This window comes from Peromyscus eremicus, chromosome 14, assembly GCF_949786415.1.
Source record: "Peromyscus eremicus chromosome 14, PerEre_H2_v1, whole genome shotgun sequence".
Lineage (NCBI taxonomy): Eukaryota > Metazoa > Chordata > Mammalia > Rodentia > Cricetidae > Peromyscus > Peromyscus eremicus.
In genome coordinates this window covers 34,073,644-34,090,734 of record NC_081430.1, presented here as the reverse complement: position 1 = coordinate 34,090,734, position 17,091 = coordinate 34,073,644, and the positions used below count along the sequence as shown (strand labels likewise).

At 40.7% G+C, this 17,091-nt stretch overlaps 1 protein-coding gene across 1 annotated transcript; it reads left to right on the top strand.

The window, feature by feature from the left end:
- Window positions 1-1,108: 1,108 nt before the first annotated feature.
- Window positions 1,109-17,003, top strand: Fkbp3 (FKBP prolyl isomerase 3). The gene is made up of 7 exons (XM_059279862.1): window positions 1,109-1,331; window positions 4,468-4,569; window positions 5,487-5,594; window positions 12,240-12,375; window positions 13,345-13,412; window positions 15,726-15,823; window positions 16,893-17,003. Exons 1-7 carry the CDS (start codon window positions 1,224-1,226, stop codon window positions 16,945-16,947), a joined length of 675 nt encoding a protein of 224 aa, XP_059135845.1. The 5' UTR covers window positions 1,109-1,223; the 3' UTR covers window positions 16,948-17,003.
- Window positions 17,004-17,091: the final 88 nt, after the last annotated feature.

The following is a 17,091-nucleotide window of genomic DNA, read 5'->3' as shown; positions in this document are numbered from 1 at the left end:
AAAAGCAAAAGTGAGACAGAGTTAAATGATTCATATTCTCCATTTATGCTGAGAAAAGTGAAGTCTTCTGTGTCAGAAATGGCAACCCATTATTTTAATATTTTTCCTGTCTAATGAAAGTGAATGTGCTCTGGCCCTGTATTTATTGGAAAACTCAAACAAGTAAGATTTTTGTCTTGGGATTTCATTTTTTTTTTTCCTCCGTATGCTTTTTGCTTCACACAGAATCTTGCTCTGAGGCCCATTCTGGCCCGGAACTCTTCATGTAGACCAAAATGGCCTTGAACTGGCCAATGTCTTGCCTCAGCTTGCAAGGGACTATATGGGCTCTCAAGTGTTACAGGCATGTACTGTGTATCTGCACTATTACATAATAATTACAGGTTTAGCGCAGTGAGCGTCCCTGTGCAGTTGTTAGCCATAGATTTCTACTTCAGACTTGGGTTACCAAGTACAAATCCGGTGCAAACCCGTTCCATCCGTTACTGAAGCCAAGTACAAACACATCATATAGCTCTTGCTGTACGCCACCCTCACTATCGGAAAGAGGTATTTTAAGTGGAGCTTCATCACGGTGTTCTATTCAAGTTTCTAAATTTGTACACAAACATCTGTCGTTTGATTTGGGGGCGGTCTGCATTTAGTTTTGTGTAAATAAACTTTTGATGGGCAAGGTCTAAGCCAATTCAGATGAGATTAGGGTAGAACTAGATAAAAATGAGACGGAAACCCAAATGCAGCTATTTCCTTTAAACGGTTTACTATCTGTACCTCTAAAGACATGGTAGGCTATAAAAATTAAAAAACCAGTGTGGGTAATGACTGCCCAAAGAATGCCTCACAAAGCGTCAAAGTAAAGAGGTTTGACATCACTGCATTCAGTTGGCAAAGCTATCTGCACAGATTTTTTCATTCTACTCAACAGAGTCCTCCCAGCCCAGCCTTGACATCGCCCGAGCCCACGTCCCATTCCTTGTTAGATCACAGCAGCCTCGCCTCTGCAGGCCGGGGGGCCAGGAATGAGCTGAGGCCCCGCCCCCTCGAGCCCGGCGCATGCTCTGGCCACGCCTCGGGGGCGGGGCCACGCAGGACTGGCGGGCTGACTCAGAGAGGCTGAGAGGCCCCACCCCTAGAGCGTGGCGCAAACCCAGGCCACGCCCCGGAGGCGGGGCGCCGCCGGACTGAGGCGGGCTGGCTCAGTGCAGCGGCGGCAGCGGGGGAAGATGGCGGCGGCTGTTCCCCAGCGTGCATGGACCGTGGAGCAGCTGCGCAGCGAGCAGCTGCCCAAGAAGGACATTATCAAGTTTCTGCAGGATCACGGTTCAGATTCGGTACCTGAGGCACCTGGGCGGCCGGGCCGGGGCGATCCAGGGCCGCTTCACCCCCCCCGGAGATGCCTTACATCCCGGATTCCTCGGTGCCCCCGCCCTCGCCTTCTGTGGCCGGTGCTGGCCAGGCCCGAGCGGCCCGCGTGAGCTCCCACCCTCCCGCCCCTTGGGCCGCCCCTGCTTCCGCGGGGATCGGCCTTGTTTCTTAGGGCTGGCGAGCGGGCTGCAGTCGTAGATTTCAGTCGGACCTGAGGTCTTGGGGTCTGAGGCGGGGGCCGGGGAACCGCGCATGCAGGCTTCCCGGGCGCAGCGTGCTGGCCACTGGGAAATGGGAGGGAGGGGTGTAAAGATGTGGGACGTCGTGTGTGCATCTTACTGGTTTTACCAATTTACTAAATAATCTGTGATTTTTCAAAACTCATAATATTACGGTTTAACATTTTTTTGTTAGAAAATCCCTTTACCTTTAATACTTAGGGGAATTAAAATGTGAAATTTTTGTACTGTGGCCTCTCCTATGGTTATAAACACGCAGATTTGAAAAATTGTAGTTTTCTAATGCAGTTTTCGGCCTGGTCTCCATCTTAGTCACCCATTTTTTTAGTCACAGGTTGTTTTTATCGGACACTTGACTTTTTGTCCTTCAGAAATGATAATTCCGGCGACCCCCTCCCCCCCTTTTAATGTCTTTTTGGGGCAACTTCTGACATAGCCCAGACTGGCCACAAACTCCTGATCCCCTTTCCTTCACCTCCTGAAGACTAGGGATAACAGTCATGCGCCACTATGTCGTCGTCGTGTTCCTTATCTCTTTAAATTGCTGAATGGTGGTACACGTTGAAATTAGAAGGTGCGGCTTGAAATTTGATTTTCTTACAGTTTTTCAAATTCTAAATGCTAAATAATCGAGCGTTCTGTGATTCCAGAGTATGAAAATGCTTTTGGTGATAGCCATTTAAATCCATATTTTGCAGTGATCATTCACATACTCAGGCCTGTGTTTTTCCAGGATCTTGATGGGGAGATTCAAGAACTCTTACACTTCCAATTCCTCCCATGTACATAATTATTCTGGCATCAGGACATAGTTAAGCCAGTATTTATGAAACATATGTAGTAAGAATAAGAACTATGCTCCATATTTAAATATACAAGAGTGAAAAGGAAAAGATACCATGCAGATAGACCCTTATGCCATTTTAATGGGATTATTTTTTCTTGAGCCATTCTGCTTTTCAACAGAAGTAGAGTTAGACATTTAATACCTCAAAACGGTACTACTTTAAGCTGTCTTTAAACAGCTTATCCCAATGTAGACTTTATTTTTTTTTCTTCTTTTATACTCCTAGGTTAAAATGACCTGATTTGGACAATTTCAAGAGATTTGGAACATCATAATATTTTGTAAAAAAAATAATGCATAGTCCCCAGTGATCATTCTCTTACCTTAATTAGTTGATGGTCATTATTTCTGTTAATCGTAAAATATTAGATAGTTGTATTTTAGATATTTTCCTGGGCTCTTTAAGAGAAATCACAAGAGCGCTGAAGTAACTGATTACTTCTATATAGCCAACTTTTATTTCGTTTCACCGGTCTTTTATCGTTGAAAATTTCTTTTTAATGCAGTTTTCAGCCTTTTCTCCATCTTAGCCATCCATCTGTAGCACAGGTAGTGGTGCACACCTTTAATCCCAGAGGGATAAGTAGGCAGATCTCTGGATTCCAGGTCAGCCTGAACAACAGTGTGAATTCTAGGCTGACCAGGGTTACATATTGAGACCCTCCATCTCAAAAAAAAGGCGGCGGCGGGGGAGGGGGACGGGGACAGCAAAGAGGGGAAAATGCAATAGTGATGAAGGTAGTTAACAAAAGAAAAACTCTTAGGTGCTAAAACAACTTTAAGAAAACTTGGAGACCAGCAGCTTCCAAATACAGTGAAGGAAGCAAACGACAGTAAAGGGCTGGAGAAACGGTTCAGTGGGTAAAGGGTTTGCACACAAGTATGGTGCTGTGAGTTAGGATGCCCAGACTGTCTGAAGCTGCAGGAGGTGGTAGTACTTAAAATCACAGGGCTGCATGGAAAGTGGAGACTAGAGAATCCTTGGGAGCTCTTAGGCCCCCTAGACAGTAAGAGAGACCCTGTCTCAAACAAGGTGGAAAGTGAGGACTTGAGTACACCATGCATGCTTTTTGTGTGTCCAAACTGACATACACAAGAATTTTTTATTCAATTTTTAACACAAGATTTCTAACTCTCACCTGATTTTAAGATAAATATACTATGAATTAATTTTATTATTATTATTATTATTGCTTTTTTGTTGTTTCTTGAGATAGTCTTACTGTGTAGTAGCATAAGATGGTCTAGAACTCTCCATTCTGGCTTAGCCTCACACGTGCTTTGTTATTTTACATTTATTTCTTGGCTTAATGTGTGTGGGCTTGAGTGCCATGACACTAGAAGTCAGAGGACAACTTGTAGACTTCTAAAGGCATGCCAAGTAGCATTTTACCAGGGCAGCTGCTTATAGTATGCTTAATGTCTAAATAATCTTTTCTGTGTGTTCTGTAATGGGAGAAAGGTTAAAGTGAATCTCTGTCTCCCATACATACTATAGTTCTAACTCTTTAATTCCTGGTATTTCAAAATATGCCTTTTCAAAATGGATATAAAAATGGCAGTGTTTATTTCTTCATTGTTACTATTGAAACATAGTACCTAGCACCAAAAGATTGTTTCTAAGTTTCTTGGTTTGAGACAGGGTCTTATTATTTGTTCAGACTAGTCTTGAATTCCTGAGCTCAAGGGATCCTCCTGCCTCACTACAGTTCTATCACACCAGGCTCCATTTCTTTCTTTGTTTTCTTCTGAGACAGGATCTCATGTATCTCAGCCTAGTCTTGAATTCACTGTGTACCTGGCCATGGCCTTGATACTTCTCAATGCTGGGATTTTAGGTGTGTGTCTCCAAACCCAGTTTATGTGGTGTGTGGAATGGATCCCAGGGTTTTGTGCGTACAAGGCAAGCACTCTACCTGCTGAGCTACATCCTCAACTCCAGGCTCCATTTTCTAATTTTAGATCCTTCCTACTCTAGGGAAATTGTTTTAACTAATGAGCTTTTTTTCTTTGTAGTTTCTTGCAGAACATAAACTATTGGGAAACATTAAAAATGTAGCTAAGACTGCTAATAAGGATCATTTGGTTACAGCCTATAACCATCTTTTTGAAACTAAGGTAAGTTATAACATCCTATTAGAAGAACTTCAGTTAGAAATTTTATTTCCACATACAAATTTTAAGTGCACTTTTTTTGAAGAATAAGTTAGGTTTTTCCACCTGCAGTTTTTCTTAAGTGTGATCATAATTGGACTTTCTGTCATATCAAGCAAGCCTAGTTTACAACATGGTTGAGTATTGGGGGTTATTTTTAAAGGAACCAGATTTAAAAAAAAAAAAAACCAAAAAAACAAAACTCCTAGTGGTATAAATAAACACACAAATTCTTAGGTCGTAAATCTGGTAAGCCAGTTGACATTCTCTACACTGTTATAACATGTTATGTGGAAACAGTGAGTTCTATGTCATGGAAGAACTTAGACTAGTTTAGATGATAAAAACAGATTTAAAGAAATTCTTTAATGTTTGTTTACTACAAAGTGATTATCATCTACAAAAAAGGACTTTTTATTGAAGGAGCTTTGAGTAGGATGCGTCTGACTTCCTTGTCTGTTTGTTTTGTTTTTCGAGACAGTGTTTCTCTGTGTAGTTTTGGTGCCTGTCCTGGATCTCACTCTGTAGACCAGGCTGGCCTCGAATTCACAGATATCCGCCTGGCTCTGTCTCTCAAGTGCTGGGATTAAAGGCGTGTGCCACTGCCGCCCGGCCTGACTTCCTTGTCTGAAGGTCATGGTGCTTGTTTAGAATTTATATCATGAAATGGTTTGAGGTCATAATTTATTGACTTTATATATTTAAATCAGTAATATCTTTGTTTTTAGATGATTCCCTTGGGTGATTTGCTTTTGTTTGAGTTATTGATACATAAATGTGTCTTCATTGTGCAGGTGCTCATTTATTGGAAGGGTTAAATCTAGATACTCTTCCTAGTTGCTGGCCTGTCCTCAGTACTCATGTTAGAATATTTTTTACAGCGTTTCAAGGGTACTGAAACTGTAAGTAAAGTGTCTGAGCAAGTGAAAAATGTGAAGCTTAATGACGATAAACCCAAAGAAACCAAGTCTGAAGAGACTCTTGAGGAGGTTTGTATCTGATAGTTTTTACTTTTTTCTTCTTTTAGTACTAGGGGCTGAACCTAGGACCTCATGCATGTGTGATGTGCTCTACCACTAAATTAATTCCAAGTACTTGTTTTAATTTTGAGAAGGGCTTCACTAAGTTGTGCAGGCTGGCCTCCATCACGACTAGCAGGGACCGCCTCCCCCCACCTCAGCTAACATTTGCTTTATATCTCTAAATAAACTACGTGTGGTTGAGTACAGCTACTTTTTCAGAGGGAAGCTGTGATTTGGAGTGCACTGACTCCCTATCCTTGGTATAGAAATAAACCCAAGAGCTAGTAGCTTCTGGCCAGAGCTCCCAGGCTTTCTGAACTATTTTAAGAACCTGATTCTGTAGCCAAGTTGGGTTGAATTAAAGAAACTTCCTTTTAAGTTATTTTTAGCTTTTTCTAATGAACATGATGTGCTGGGCTTTGGAAACAGTTCATGCCTCATTTTCCCAACCCAGGTTTTACATTCTTACATAAACTTTGAAGAATCTGATAAATCATTTGGGGGTTTATTTATTTTTTTGGATATAGGGTTTTGCTTTTAGTCTAGGTTGGCTTCAAACTCTTGATTTTTTTTTTTTCCCTGCCTCACTCACCTAAGTACAGGAATTGTAGGCCCAGCTTTAAGCTCATTCATTGCAAGCAGTCAGTATCAATGATAATAATCTATATTTAGTTTTATAGCTTGGGTATGTGTTCACAGACTGAAAGTTAAGGTATAGTAAAGTCAGATAGTTATGTGATTAAAGCCAGTTAATTTTGCATAATCTTTTTCAGAAAGCACAAGTTGTTTGTGGGTATGTACACACAGAAGAATTTCGAGTTTTATTATAACTATGTCTGATGACTGTTTTATCTATTGAATAAATATTAAGTGGCTACAAAAGTAAATAAATCTATGATTACTATAGGGTTTCAAAAGCATAGCTTATCCTCATGAAAATTAGACGTGATATAAGATAAGCTCATACACTGTTAAAGAGTTAAGAAAGGGGGTGGTGGTGATGGCACATACCTTTAATCCTAACCCTCAGGAGGCAGAGGAAGGCAGGTCTCTGTGACTTCAAGGCCAGCCTGGTGTATGTATTTGATTACCAAATCAGTGAGGGCTATGTAGTACGACCCTGTCGCCAAGAAAATATAGAGCAAGCAAGATCCAGGACAGGCACCAAAACTACATGGAGAAACCCTGTCTTGAAAAACCAAAAAAAAAAAAAAAAAAGTAAAGAAAAAGAATTGTAGTAAAATACAGTTTCTTAGGAGCTAGAAACAATGCATTAAAACAAAAAAAAAATTTTTTTTCCTAGACAGGTTTTCTCTGTATAGCTTTGGAACCTGTCTTAGAAATCACTTTGTAGACCAGGCTGGCCTTGAACTCACAGAGATCCCCCTGCCTCTGTATCCCAGAGTGATGGGATTAAAGGTGTGCACCACCACCGCCCAGCCAATGCAGAGAATTTTAAAGGGTAATTTTTGTAAGGACCTGTAGGTTTGACTATGATTCATTGGAAGTCCTGTGAATACTTACATCTCCTTTTACTTTTCCTGTGTCCTTAGAACTAAGGATCTCATTTATTTTATTAAATTGGGAACACTGAAGTCAATTACACACTCTCTCTCTTCCTGGATCCTCTCAGTGATACTGTGCTCATCCCTGTTGTTATATTCTATGCTTGTACTTTGGAACTACAGTGGAGAAATGGTGAAGAAACAAGCAGAAAGTGTTCACTAGGCCTGGGCTGAATTCATGTTAGTTTGGTTAATTTGAGGCAAAAGTCACAAGACAGTATTCTAAAAATCAGAATGCAATTCGTTGTTCTCATGGGTACTCATGTAGCAGACAGGATACATTCTCTTAAGAAAATGATGGGCTGGTGCAGTGGCTCAGTTGGTAAAAATATTTGCATTACAGGAGAAAGTACTCTTGAATCCCTAAAACCCATATTAAGCCAGCCAGATAGAGTAGTAGATTGTGTGTAATTCTAGCACTCCAAGGAGAAGGGAAGCAGGGACAAAATCCCCAGAGTTTGTTGCAACCCAGGCAACCCTCAAACGCATCATGATCCTTCTTCCTCGTCTCTCAAGTGCTGGGATTTGGATAGGCTACCGTGCCCAAATTAGACTTTTTGGCTTACTTGGTTTTTTGTGTTTGTTGGCAAATAAGGGGAGCTCTGGGGCTCAATTTATTATTTCTTTGTTGATGGATGCTATTTGGGGCTGTAGAATGTGTAGTAGATATCTGTGCTGTTAGTTCTGTCAACACGACAAAACCAGTCACATGGGAAAAGGGAACTACCATCGAAGATTTGCTGCCATCGGATTGGCCTGTGGGCATGTCTGTGGGGGCATTCTCTTGATTGATGTGGGCAAGTGGCCTAAGGTTATGTAAGAACACAAGCTGAAGGATGGGCAGTGGTGGTGCATGGGTGGTGGTGGTGCATGCCTTTAATCCCAGCACTCAGGAGACAGAGCCAGGCAGATCTCTGTGAGTTTGAGGCCAGCCTGGGCTACACAGAGAAACCCTGTCTCAAAAAACAAACAAACAAAAGAACACAATCTGAGCAAGCCAGTAACCTTTCCTCTGTCAGTGCCTTCCCTGACTTCCCTTAGTTATGAACTGTGATTGAGATATGAAGGCCAAAATAAACCCTTTTCCCCAAGTATAGCTGGTTGTTTTTACTCTTTTGGGTCTTTATTCTTTTGGTCTTAGCTGTATTGGGGGACTGCCACCCAATTCCCAGATAAATCACATGGAGGCTTATTCTTATTTATGAATGCCTGGACTTAGCCAGCTTTTCTTAAATTATCTCGTCTACCTTTTACCTCTGGGCTTTTACCTTTCTCTATTTCTGTGTACCTTTCTTTACGTCTTACTCCTTGTCTTGCTGTGTAGCTGGGTGACTGGCCCCTAGAGTCCTTCTTATCCTGCTCCTTGAGCTTTCCTCCCAGATTTCTCCTATTTATTTGCTGTACCTACCAGCCCTGCCTATCCTTTTTCCTGCCTTGTTATTGGCTGTTCAACTCTTTATTAGGCCAATCAGGTGTTTTAGACAGGTAAAGTAACAAGTTTGACAGAGTTAAACAAATGCAACATAAAAGAATGCAACACATCTTTGCATCATTAAACTAAAGTATCTCCAGACAAAACTGAGTTCCTGAGGAAGCAAAATTCCTTGTATAAGGTATACTATTGTTATGAACTGCAATATAGTGCTGGTGAAATGGCTGGGCCAGTACAGTTGTGTAGTGGGAAGCCTGGCATCCAGATTTTGTCCCCTAGACTTAGTGGAAGGAGATGAGTCTTGGAGAGATGACTCAGGAGTTAAAAACATTTTCTGCTTTCCCAGAGGACATGAGTTCAGTTCCCAGCACCCATGTGGGCATTTTCATAACTACCTGTTACTCCAACTCCAGGGACCAGACTCTACTGGCCTTCACAATCACCCACAAATATATGGAATGCACTCACATTCACACAGATAAAAGTAAATCTTTTAAAAAAAGGTGAGTGGGGGCTAAGAGAATCAACTGACCCACATGTATATATACACTAAAAAAATTTAAATAAAAAATTGAAACATAGTGTCAGGTGTTCATTCAGGAAGCGTTGCAGAGAGGAATACTTGGCAGGTGTCCTGAGTTTGAAAATGGAAAAGATTCCACAGAGATTGTATCTTCTATGGTGTAGGCCTTTGGGCATTAGAGTAGTAATTTTTGTTTGTTTGTTTGTTTGTTTTGTTTTGTTTTTTCTGGTAATATTTTTATTTTTTTCTTTATTTTTTTTAATGCCAAATCCCATTTATTGAAGGAGGGAGGAGGTTTTAAATACAGGCTTACAGCACAATGGGAGAAACCTGGAGGACAGAAGTTCGCTACTGATGTTTTACAATCTTGCATCTAAGCTGTTAACACCCATTATGCAGGATACACAGACAAGGAACTTCCCTTAAGCATTCAGGAGGGTGGAACCAGGCAGGGAATTAGCATAGGGAGGATATCAAGGTCAAGGTCAGCAAGCAAGGCAACAGTTACCCAAAAGGGGGGGGGGCGGACAGGGCCCTACAGGTCCCCCTTTTATTAAAAAATGAGCTTCTGACTTAGGTTGTGTGGGACATCAGTAGGTCACCTTACCCGTCATGGAGACACCTGCCGAGGCCACACAGGCGCTCTGTCTTAGGTTGGTGAGTGCCCCCCAGGCATTACCCGTCTCTGAATACTCATTATCATACAGGCTCAGTCGTGTGTGAGCTGCAGAGTTAACTGCTGCCAAAGATCTCAAAGTGGCACTGGGCTTGCAATCTGTGTGTTCGACACAGAAAAGACTAACAGAAGTCCTAACCCACCGATAGCCAGTAGGCTAAAGGCAACTGAGCCATTCCCTTCCTTAACGAGCCTTACTGCAAATTGGAGTCCTTGTAAGATGGTATCCCAAAAGCAAATGGAACTTGAGTTTATAAATTTATAATTTTCAAAGCCAATCGAAATGTATATAACTATTGAATTAAATTTATCATGTCCAATAGAATGAAAGATTAACTGTTGTAGCTACTTTTGCTGCCAGGGCCTCCACTGTGCTAGCTGTAGTAGGCAATTATGAAATGGTAATCCCAGAAACAGTAGCATAGAGTAGTAATTTTTAACATCACTCAAGAATTACCTATGTCAAAGATGCACTAAGCAGACTTTTAAATTGGCACAGACAGTTTTGTTCAGACCGAAGCCCCATTTATATGTGTGGGTGACTGGGCCTTTTAAGGAAGAGTAACAGTGAGGAGAGGGAATGGCAAAGACTTTAATGGGGGCAGGAAGTGAGATGTTCTTAAGACCCAACCCAAGGGGAATAGGAAACCTGTGTTGCCAGTTAGGCTCTTAAACACAGACTGAGACAAGAGCCTTAAGCTTTAGGATGGCTAGAACAGACAGGAAATTCTTCTGGAAGTGTTGGTTGTTTTTGCTATTTTGGGGGGGCCCTCCACCCAGCTCCCAAATAAATCACACACGGAGGCTTATTATTACTTATGAATGCCTGGCCTTAGTTTGGCATGTTTCTTGCTAGCTTTCTTTAACTTAAATTATCCCGTCTACCTTTTGCCTCTGGGCTTTTCCTGTTCTCTTCTGTAAATCTTACTTTTACTTCATGGCTTACTGTGTAGCTGGGTGGCTGGCCCCTGGAGTCCTCCTTCTTCTCTGGCTACTAATTTCTTTCCTCTGATTTCTCCTTCTATTTATTCTCTCTGCCTGCCAGCCCCGCCTATCCTTTCTCCTGCTTTGCTTTTGGCTGTTCAGTTCTTAATTAGACCATCAGGTGTTTTAGACAGGCACAGTAACACAGCTTCACAGAGTTAAACAAATGCAACATAAACAAAAGTAACACACCTTAAGGTAATCTTCTATAACAGGAAGTGTTGAATTTCTCAGAAGGGTAATCCTAGAGCAGTGGCTCTCAGCCTTCCTAATGTTGTGACCCTTTCATACTGTTCCTCATGTTGTGGTAACCCACAAACATAAAATTTCCTTGCTACTTCATAACTAATTTTGGTACTGTTATGAATCATAATGTAAATATCTGATATGTAGGATATCTGGTATATGACCCCAAAGGGTTGTAACCCACTGGCCTAGAATAAGGCCCTTGAGCTACTGGAAACTATTACTGCTCCTCCAGTCTTCACAGGTCAAGATTCAGACCTAGCCCAGAAAAGGATAAAACCCTGGCTAGTTTGGTCAATAAAATCTTTATCAAAGGGAGAGACTATTAGCAGAAAGACTAAACAAGTTTAATTCAAGTTCTGAAAAGTTCAGGAATCTAGAGTTAAGGGAGTCAGACAATTGAATACATGACTTGACCAATTGCAACTAGGTAAGGAAGAAAGAATAATGACACTATTTCTCTCATTTCCAAACTCAGGAACCAAACAGATTTTTAAATCCTTGAGAACTAGCCTTGCTAAAAGATTTTTTTTTATATTTATAAACCAAAAATTAATGTGAATAATGCAGATCCATTTCTGAATACAGGAACCATTTATTTGTATGAGTATTTTTTCCCTCCAAAATTTGTTGTTGTTGTTGTTGTTGGCAGGATCTCAGCTTGCAAATCTGACTGGCCTGGAAATTGATCCGTAGACTAGGCTGGCCTTGAATTCACAGATCTGCCTTCCCCTGCCTCTTTGAGTGCTGGGATTAAAGTTGCACGCCACCATTCCTGGATCCATCTAAGATTCTTGAGGGGTCATAGTCAGGCTGTGGATGGAGGCAACGTCACTGTATTCATTTTCACTGCATACGATCAAAAAAAAAAAAATCTAGTAATTGGCATGGGCTATGGAATGTCATAGTACCTTAGGAATTTAGTATTATTTTTCTAACTTTGAGAATTTATGGTATTGAATGATTAACAAAGTCATGCCATGAGAATTTTAGTTTCCAAAGATACTGTAAGTTATTTGACATGAAATTGTGGCCTCCTATGTGAATAATATTCTCATCATTGGGTTATTTTCTTAACTCATGTTGGCTACAAGTAGTTTGTTACCCTGACCTAACTTTAGTAACCATTATTTGTAAGTATTCTGTCATCTTTTTAAAAGGACATAAATATGTATTTTATTTTTAGGGTCCACCGAAATATACAAAATCTGTTCTAAAAAAGGGAGATAAAACCAACTTTCCTAAAAAGGGAGACGTTGTTCACTGCTGGTATACAGGGACACTCCCAGATGGAACTGTTTTTGACACTAATATTCAAACAAGTAAGTCTTATCGTTTGTGCACTAGACAGATAAGCAAAAGGTCATTCTTTTTGCTTTGCTATTACTTTTCCCTGATGTCTTTTGTACCAAGATTTTCTTGGTGGTGGTCTACCATTCATGGGTTGTTGGCTGGCTAATCATGATCATTTGGGAAGCAAAGGATGCAGAACTTAAGGAAAGCTTTATGTCTGTTTTTGAACTCTTGAGACTTATTAAAGAGGTTTAGCATGGCTGTTAGTTGTGGCACTCCAAGAACACAGTGGAAGTGGCATCTGCTCCCGCTCCCGAAGTCAAGTGCTGTCTGTCCTAAGAAAGTGGGGACCACATGAAGAAAAGCACTTGTGTGGCCATGATTGAGGGAGGTCAGTACTCCATTTGCTTTGCTAATAGTCTATTCTGCATTTAACTACTAAGCACCACAGGAGTGAGGAACTTGTTCGTATTTAAAAAAAAAAAAAATTCATACCCTTTATGCATCTAATTACCTCTTACAGGTTCCCTTAAACTTGCAACACTGTGACATTGGGGACCAAGCCTCAGTATCAGGTTAGAAAGAAAAGCAATATTCTAACCTAGCCATGTCCCAGAATGCTTTACAATTTTAATGTAAAAACAGATTAAAAATAATCCCAGCACTCTGGAGACAAAAGGCAGGAAATTCACTGTAAGTTCAGGGTCTAAGTAGTGAGTGCTAGGCCAGCTACACAGTGAGATTCTGCCTCAAGGAAGTCAATATAGCTTGTTATTTAGTGGTCCAGATCTCTGCTTTCAGGTTTTGTTCATCTTGAGGCTATATGCAGTTGTAGGTAGCTATGTATGTATGTGGTACAACAATCAATCACATACACATGTTTTAAGGGTTTTTTTTTTTTTATAACTTTGTTGAGCAGTTTTTAAATACTTTAATAATACAGTTTAGAAGGTAATTAAAACTATAGTATGTGATTAAAAGGTAAATCTGTTTTGCAGGTTCAAAGAAGAAGAAAAATGCCAAGCCTTTAAGCTTCAAGGTTGGAGTAGGCAAGGTTATCAGAGGAGTAAGTAAATAAAGATGGCAAATGAATCTCTAGGTATTCTAACAGAAGTTTAGATTGTGGGGATGGGGAGCAGTTTTGTGATGGAACACTTGACTAGTATACACAGGGTCCTAGCTAGGTTAGATTCTGAATGTGTCTTCCGTTATTACTTTTGCTGTGAAGTGACACCATAACCCAGGCAGCTCTTATAATTGGAGGCTTGTGTACAGTTTCACACTTACTTAGTCCATTCATGTCATGGTAGGGAGCATGAAGGCATGGTGCTAGAAAAGTAGCTGAGAGCTTTACATCCAGATCTGCAGGCACCAGGCAGAGAGACAGAGACACTGGGCCTGGCATGGGCATTTGAAACCTCAAAGTCCATTCCCAGCAACACACCTCCTCCAACAAAACCACACTCTCCCCACCAGTAACCTGCCCCCCCCCCCCCCACACACACACACACAGGTTTTCTCTGTTTATCAGCCTTGGCAGTCCTGGAACTGACTTTGTAGACCAGACTAGCCTCTAACTCAGAGATTCACCTGCCTCTGGCTCCCAAATGCTGGGATTAAAGGTGTGCACCACCACACCTGGTAAATCCACACTTCCTAATCCTTCAAAGCAGTTACCAAATGGGGACTAAGCACTCAATTATCTGATCCTATGGGGGCATTATCATTCAAACCACCAAAACATCAAAAAACATTTTGTAAAAATCCAAGAATTAGGTTTGGAGATATAAGGAAAATAACCTAAGTCAGAAAAACTTTATAGTATCCTTGCTGGCTGACCTGGTTACAAGTTTTCTAGGTGTCAGTTTCCCCATCTATAAAGTAAGAATCCTGGGCCAGGAATGCTTGTTCACACCTTTCATCCAAGCACTCCAAGCAGATGTAGCTAGATCTGTGGAGGCTCCAGCCAGGGCTACATAGAGACCCTATCTGAACAAATAAACAATACTGACAAACTCCAGAGCTATAAGTTTTAGGGAGTATAATTTAATATAATGGGGACTCATACAGTAGTTTCTATGTATAAGCTTACTTTGAAAGTTAATACTGTGATAAAACAGCCTTTCATAATTAATATTTTTTTATTAGAAAAAAGAGTTGTTTTTTTAATTTTACATACCAATCCCAGTTCCTCCTCCCACCTCCTCTTCTCCCCAAACCCCCCCTCAGAGAGGGTAAGGCCTCCCTTGGAGAGTCAACAAAGTCTGGCAAGTCTGGCATACTAAGTTGAGGCAGGACCAAGCCCCCTCCACACACACACACGCTCCCTCTACACCCTCACCCCTCCAGTGTCAAGGCTGAGCAAGGTGTCCCACCCTAGGGAATGTGTTTCCAGAAGCCATTTCGAGATGAGTCCTGGTCCCACTGCCAGGAGCTCCCCAATTCACCCACATTCAGAGGTCCTAGTTCGGTCCCAGGCAGAACGTTTGTTGGCACATATAGAGAAGAAATCTATTCTATTGAAGTACAATTTATTTCTTCTAAAAATCTTTGAGACATCAACATGCTTTTATTTGTCCAAACATGTGAGAAATAACAAAGTAAACCTTAAGGCGAAGTTAGCCTTAAGTAAGATTAACTATTAATACAGTGTATTGAAGAAATTAGAAGTTGAGTTGATAATTTCCTCAAATTATGTTTTGTTAGAACTACCTGTTTAAATTCTTTCTCAGAAACTCAAATGGTAACATGCAAAATGTTTACTTAATGTAGCTACAAAAATATGACATACTGCTTTCTGTAAATCTGAGACTTAAAGACTTCTGTGTAGAACTCAAATTCTGTGTAGAACTCAAACAATGTAAAACAGCAGGTCAGAGGTTTTAGTACAAGATGTAGCTTGACTAAAATGTACAAGGTTTGATCTCCAACCTAACAAAAAAAAAAAGGCTGACTGGAGCTTTGCTTTTAACTTGTTGAAACTTCATGTTAAGGAAATTGAAGATGGATTTAGGAATTCATCCAAGCATATTACCTTAGGGCAATAATAGAACTTTTTAAAGGTTATTTTTACAGTTAAGTCATGGTGGCACACACTTTAACCCTAGCATTTGAGAGGCAGAGGCAAGTGGTTCTGTATGAATTCAAGACCAGCTGGTGGACAAAGGGCACATAAGCTACAGCTACATAGAATAACCAGGATCTGTCTCAAACAAACAAAATTATTGAGCTGGAGTTAGAGGCAGATAGGAGCTGCCTGATGTGGGTGCTGAGAACTGAATTCTGCCAAAGTGTTAAGAAGCCATCTCTGCAGCACCAATAGAATTAAAAAATGTTTATTTGCGTTCTGTAATCACATGTATTTTGTTCTTGCTTTTAGTGGGATGAAGCGCTCCTGACTATGAGTAAAGGAGAAAAGGCTCGACTGGAGATTGAACCAGAATGGGCCTATGGAAAGAAAGGACAGCCTGACGCCAAGTATCCTTTTTCCTTTAGAATTTAACACACACACACACACACACACACACACACACACACACACACACCCCAAAACAAAATTCCCACAGATCGGGGCCAGTGACTGAGGATTCAAATCTTAGAAATAGAACGTAAGTGATGGTTACCACATGAAAAATGACAGAGACCACAGGACAAATAATGTTAGTAAGCATTTATTAATAATTACAGTACTTCTATGACAAACTGGTTTGTCAACATTTACAAAAAGCAGAAAGGCAATGATTGTAGACCATTTAAGACTTTAATCCAATAGTTAAGTGGGAAGTAATTTTTAGGTGTTGATTCCATTCTTGTTGGCAAAATTAGTTTTGATATTGGGATTTTGGGGGATAAGGAGTGAGGTTAAGGTTGGAAGTCCTCTCTGTAGTCTTAAGAAAAGTTAAATTCATTTCAGCTTGCCTGCAGTTTCATCTCATGTGAAAGCATCAAGACTAATCTCATGTGTATAATGAAAGACTGTTTTTTGGAGATGGTTTCTCTGTGTAGCCCTGGCTGTCCTGGAACTCAGATCTGCATGCCTGTTTCCCAGTGCTGGCATTAAAGCTGTATGTCACCAACTTAGCTTTGAATTCACAGTAGGTGCCATATTCTGACTTGTACAGACTTTGACTCACTCAGATGTTCTGAATACTAAGTAGCAAGCAGCCTTCATAAGATAGTGGCTAATTCTGTAGCATTAGTGAGGCATTCAGGTAAGAAGAATACTGCTGAAACTTGACTTTTGTGATTGCTTTCTATTGATCACTAAGGATATGATACTTTTAGGAAACTCAAGCCAGCCTCTGAGTCAAAGACAAATCTCTTCCTCTTAAATTTATTGGGACATTCTCTTTGGGCTTCCCTGGAAGTATTTCTGTCTCCAGCACACAAATGTTGTGGCTTAGGGGTGTGCCACCACACCAAGTCTTTCGTTGGAGCTTAAATTACTTTACTAATAGCCAGATTTCACAATTCTAGTATTATGCTATAGGTTAGTGGTTGGGGGAGAGGCACTTTTCATCAGTTTTACCTTGACAATTTCCCACAGAATTCCACCAAATGCCAAACTCATTTTTGAAGTAGAATTAGTAGATATTGACTGAAACCAGTGCTTCAGATCAGAAGACATCAACAATAAAAACTTGGCCTTGAAACTTAATGTGACTAAACAAGAGCTTGTTACTATTTTAAGGGAAGAGTCAACTGGAAAATTCAAGGAGTTAAAGCTTGTTTACTTGATCTCAGTT

Bases quoted from the DNA above. Each gene is read 5' to 3' on its own strand.
- Fkbp3 (XM_059279862.1), top strand. From the start codon at position 1,224: ATGGCGGCGGCTGTTCCCCAGCGTGCATGGACCGTGGAGCAGCTGCGC. The intron at 4,570-5,486 runs GTAAGTTATAAC...TATTTTTTACAG, and splicing joins ACCATCTTTTTGAAACTAAG to CGTTTCAAGGGTACTGAAAC. The intron at 15,824-16,892 runs GTATCCTTTTTC...AATTTCCCACAG, and splicing joins AAAGGACAGCCTGACGCCAA to AATTCCACCAAATGCCAAAC.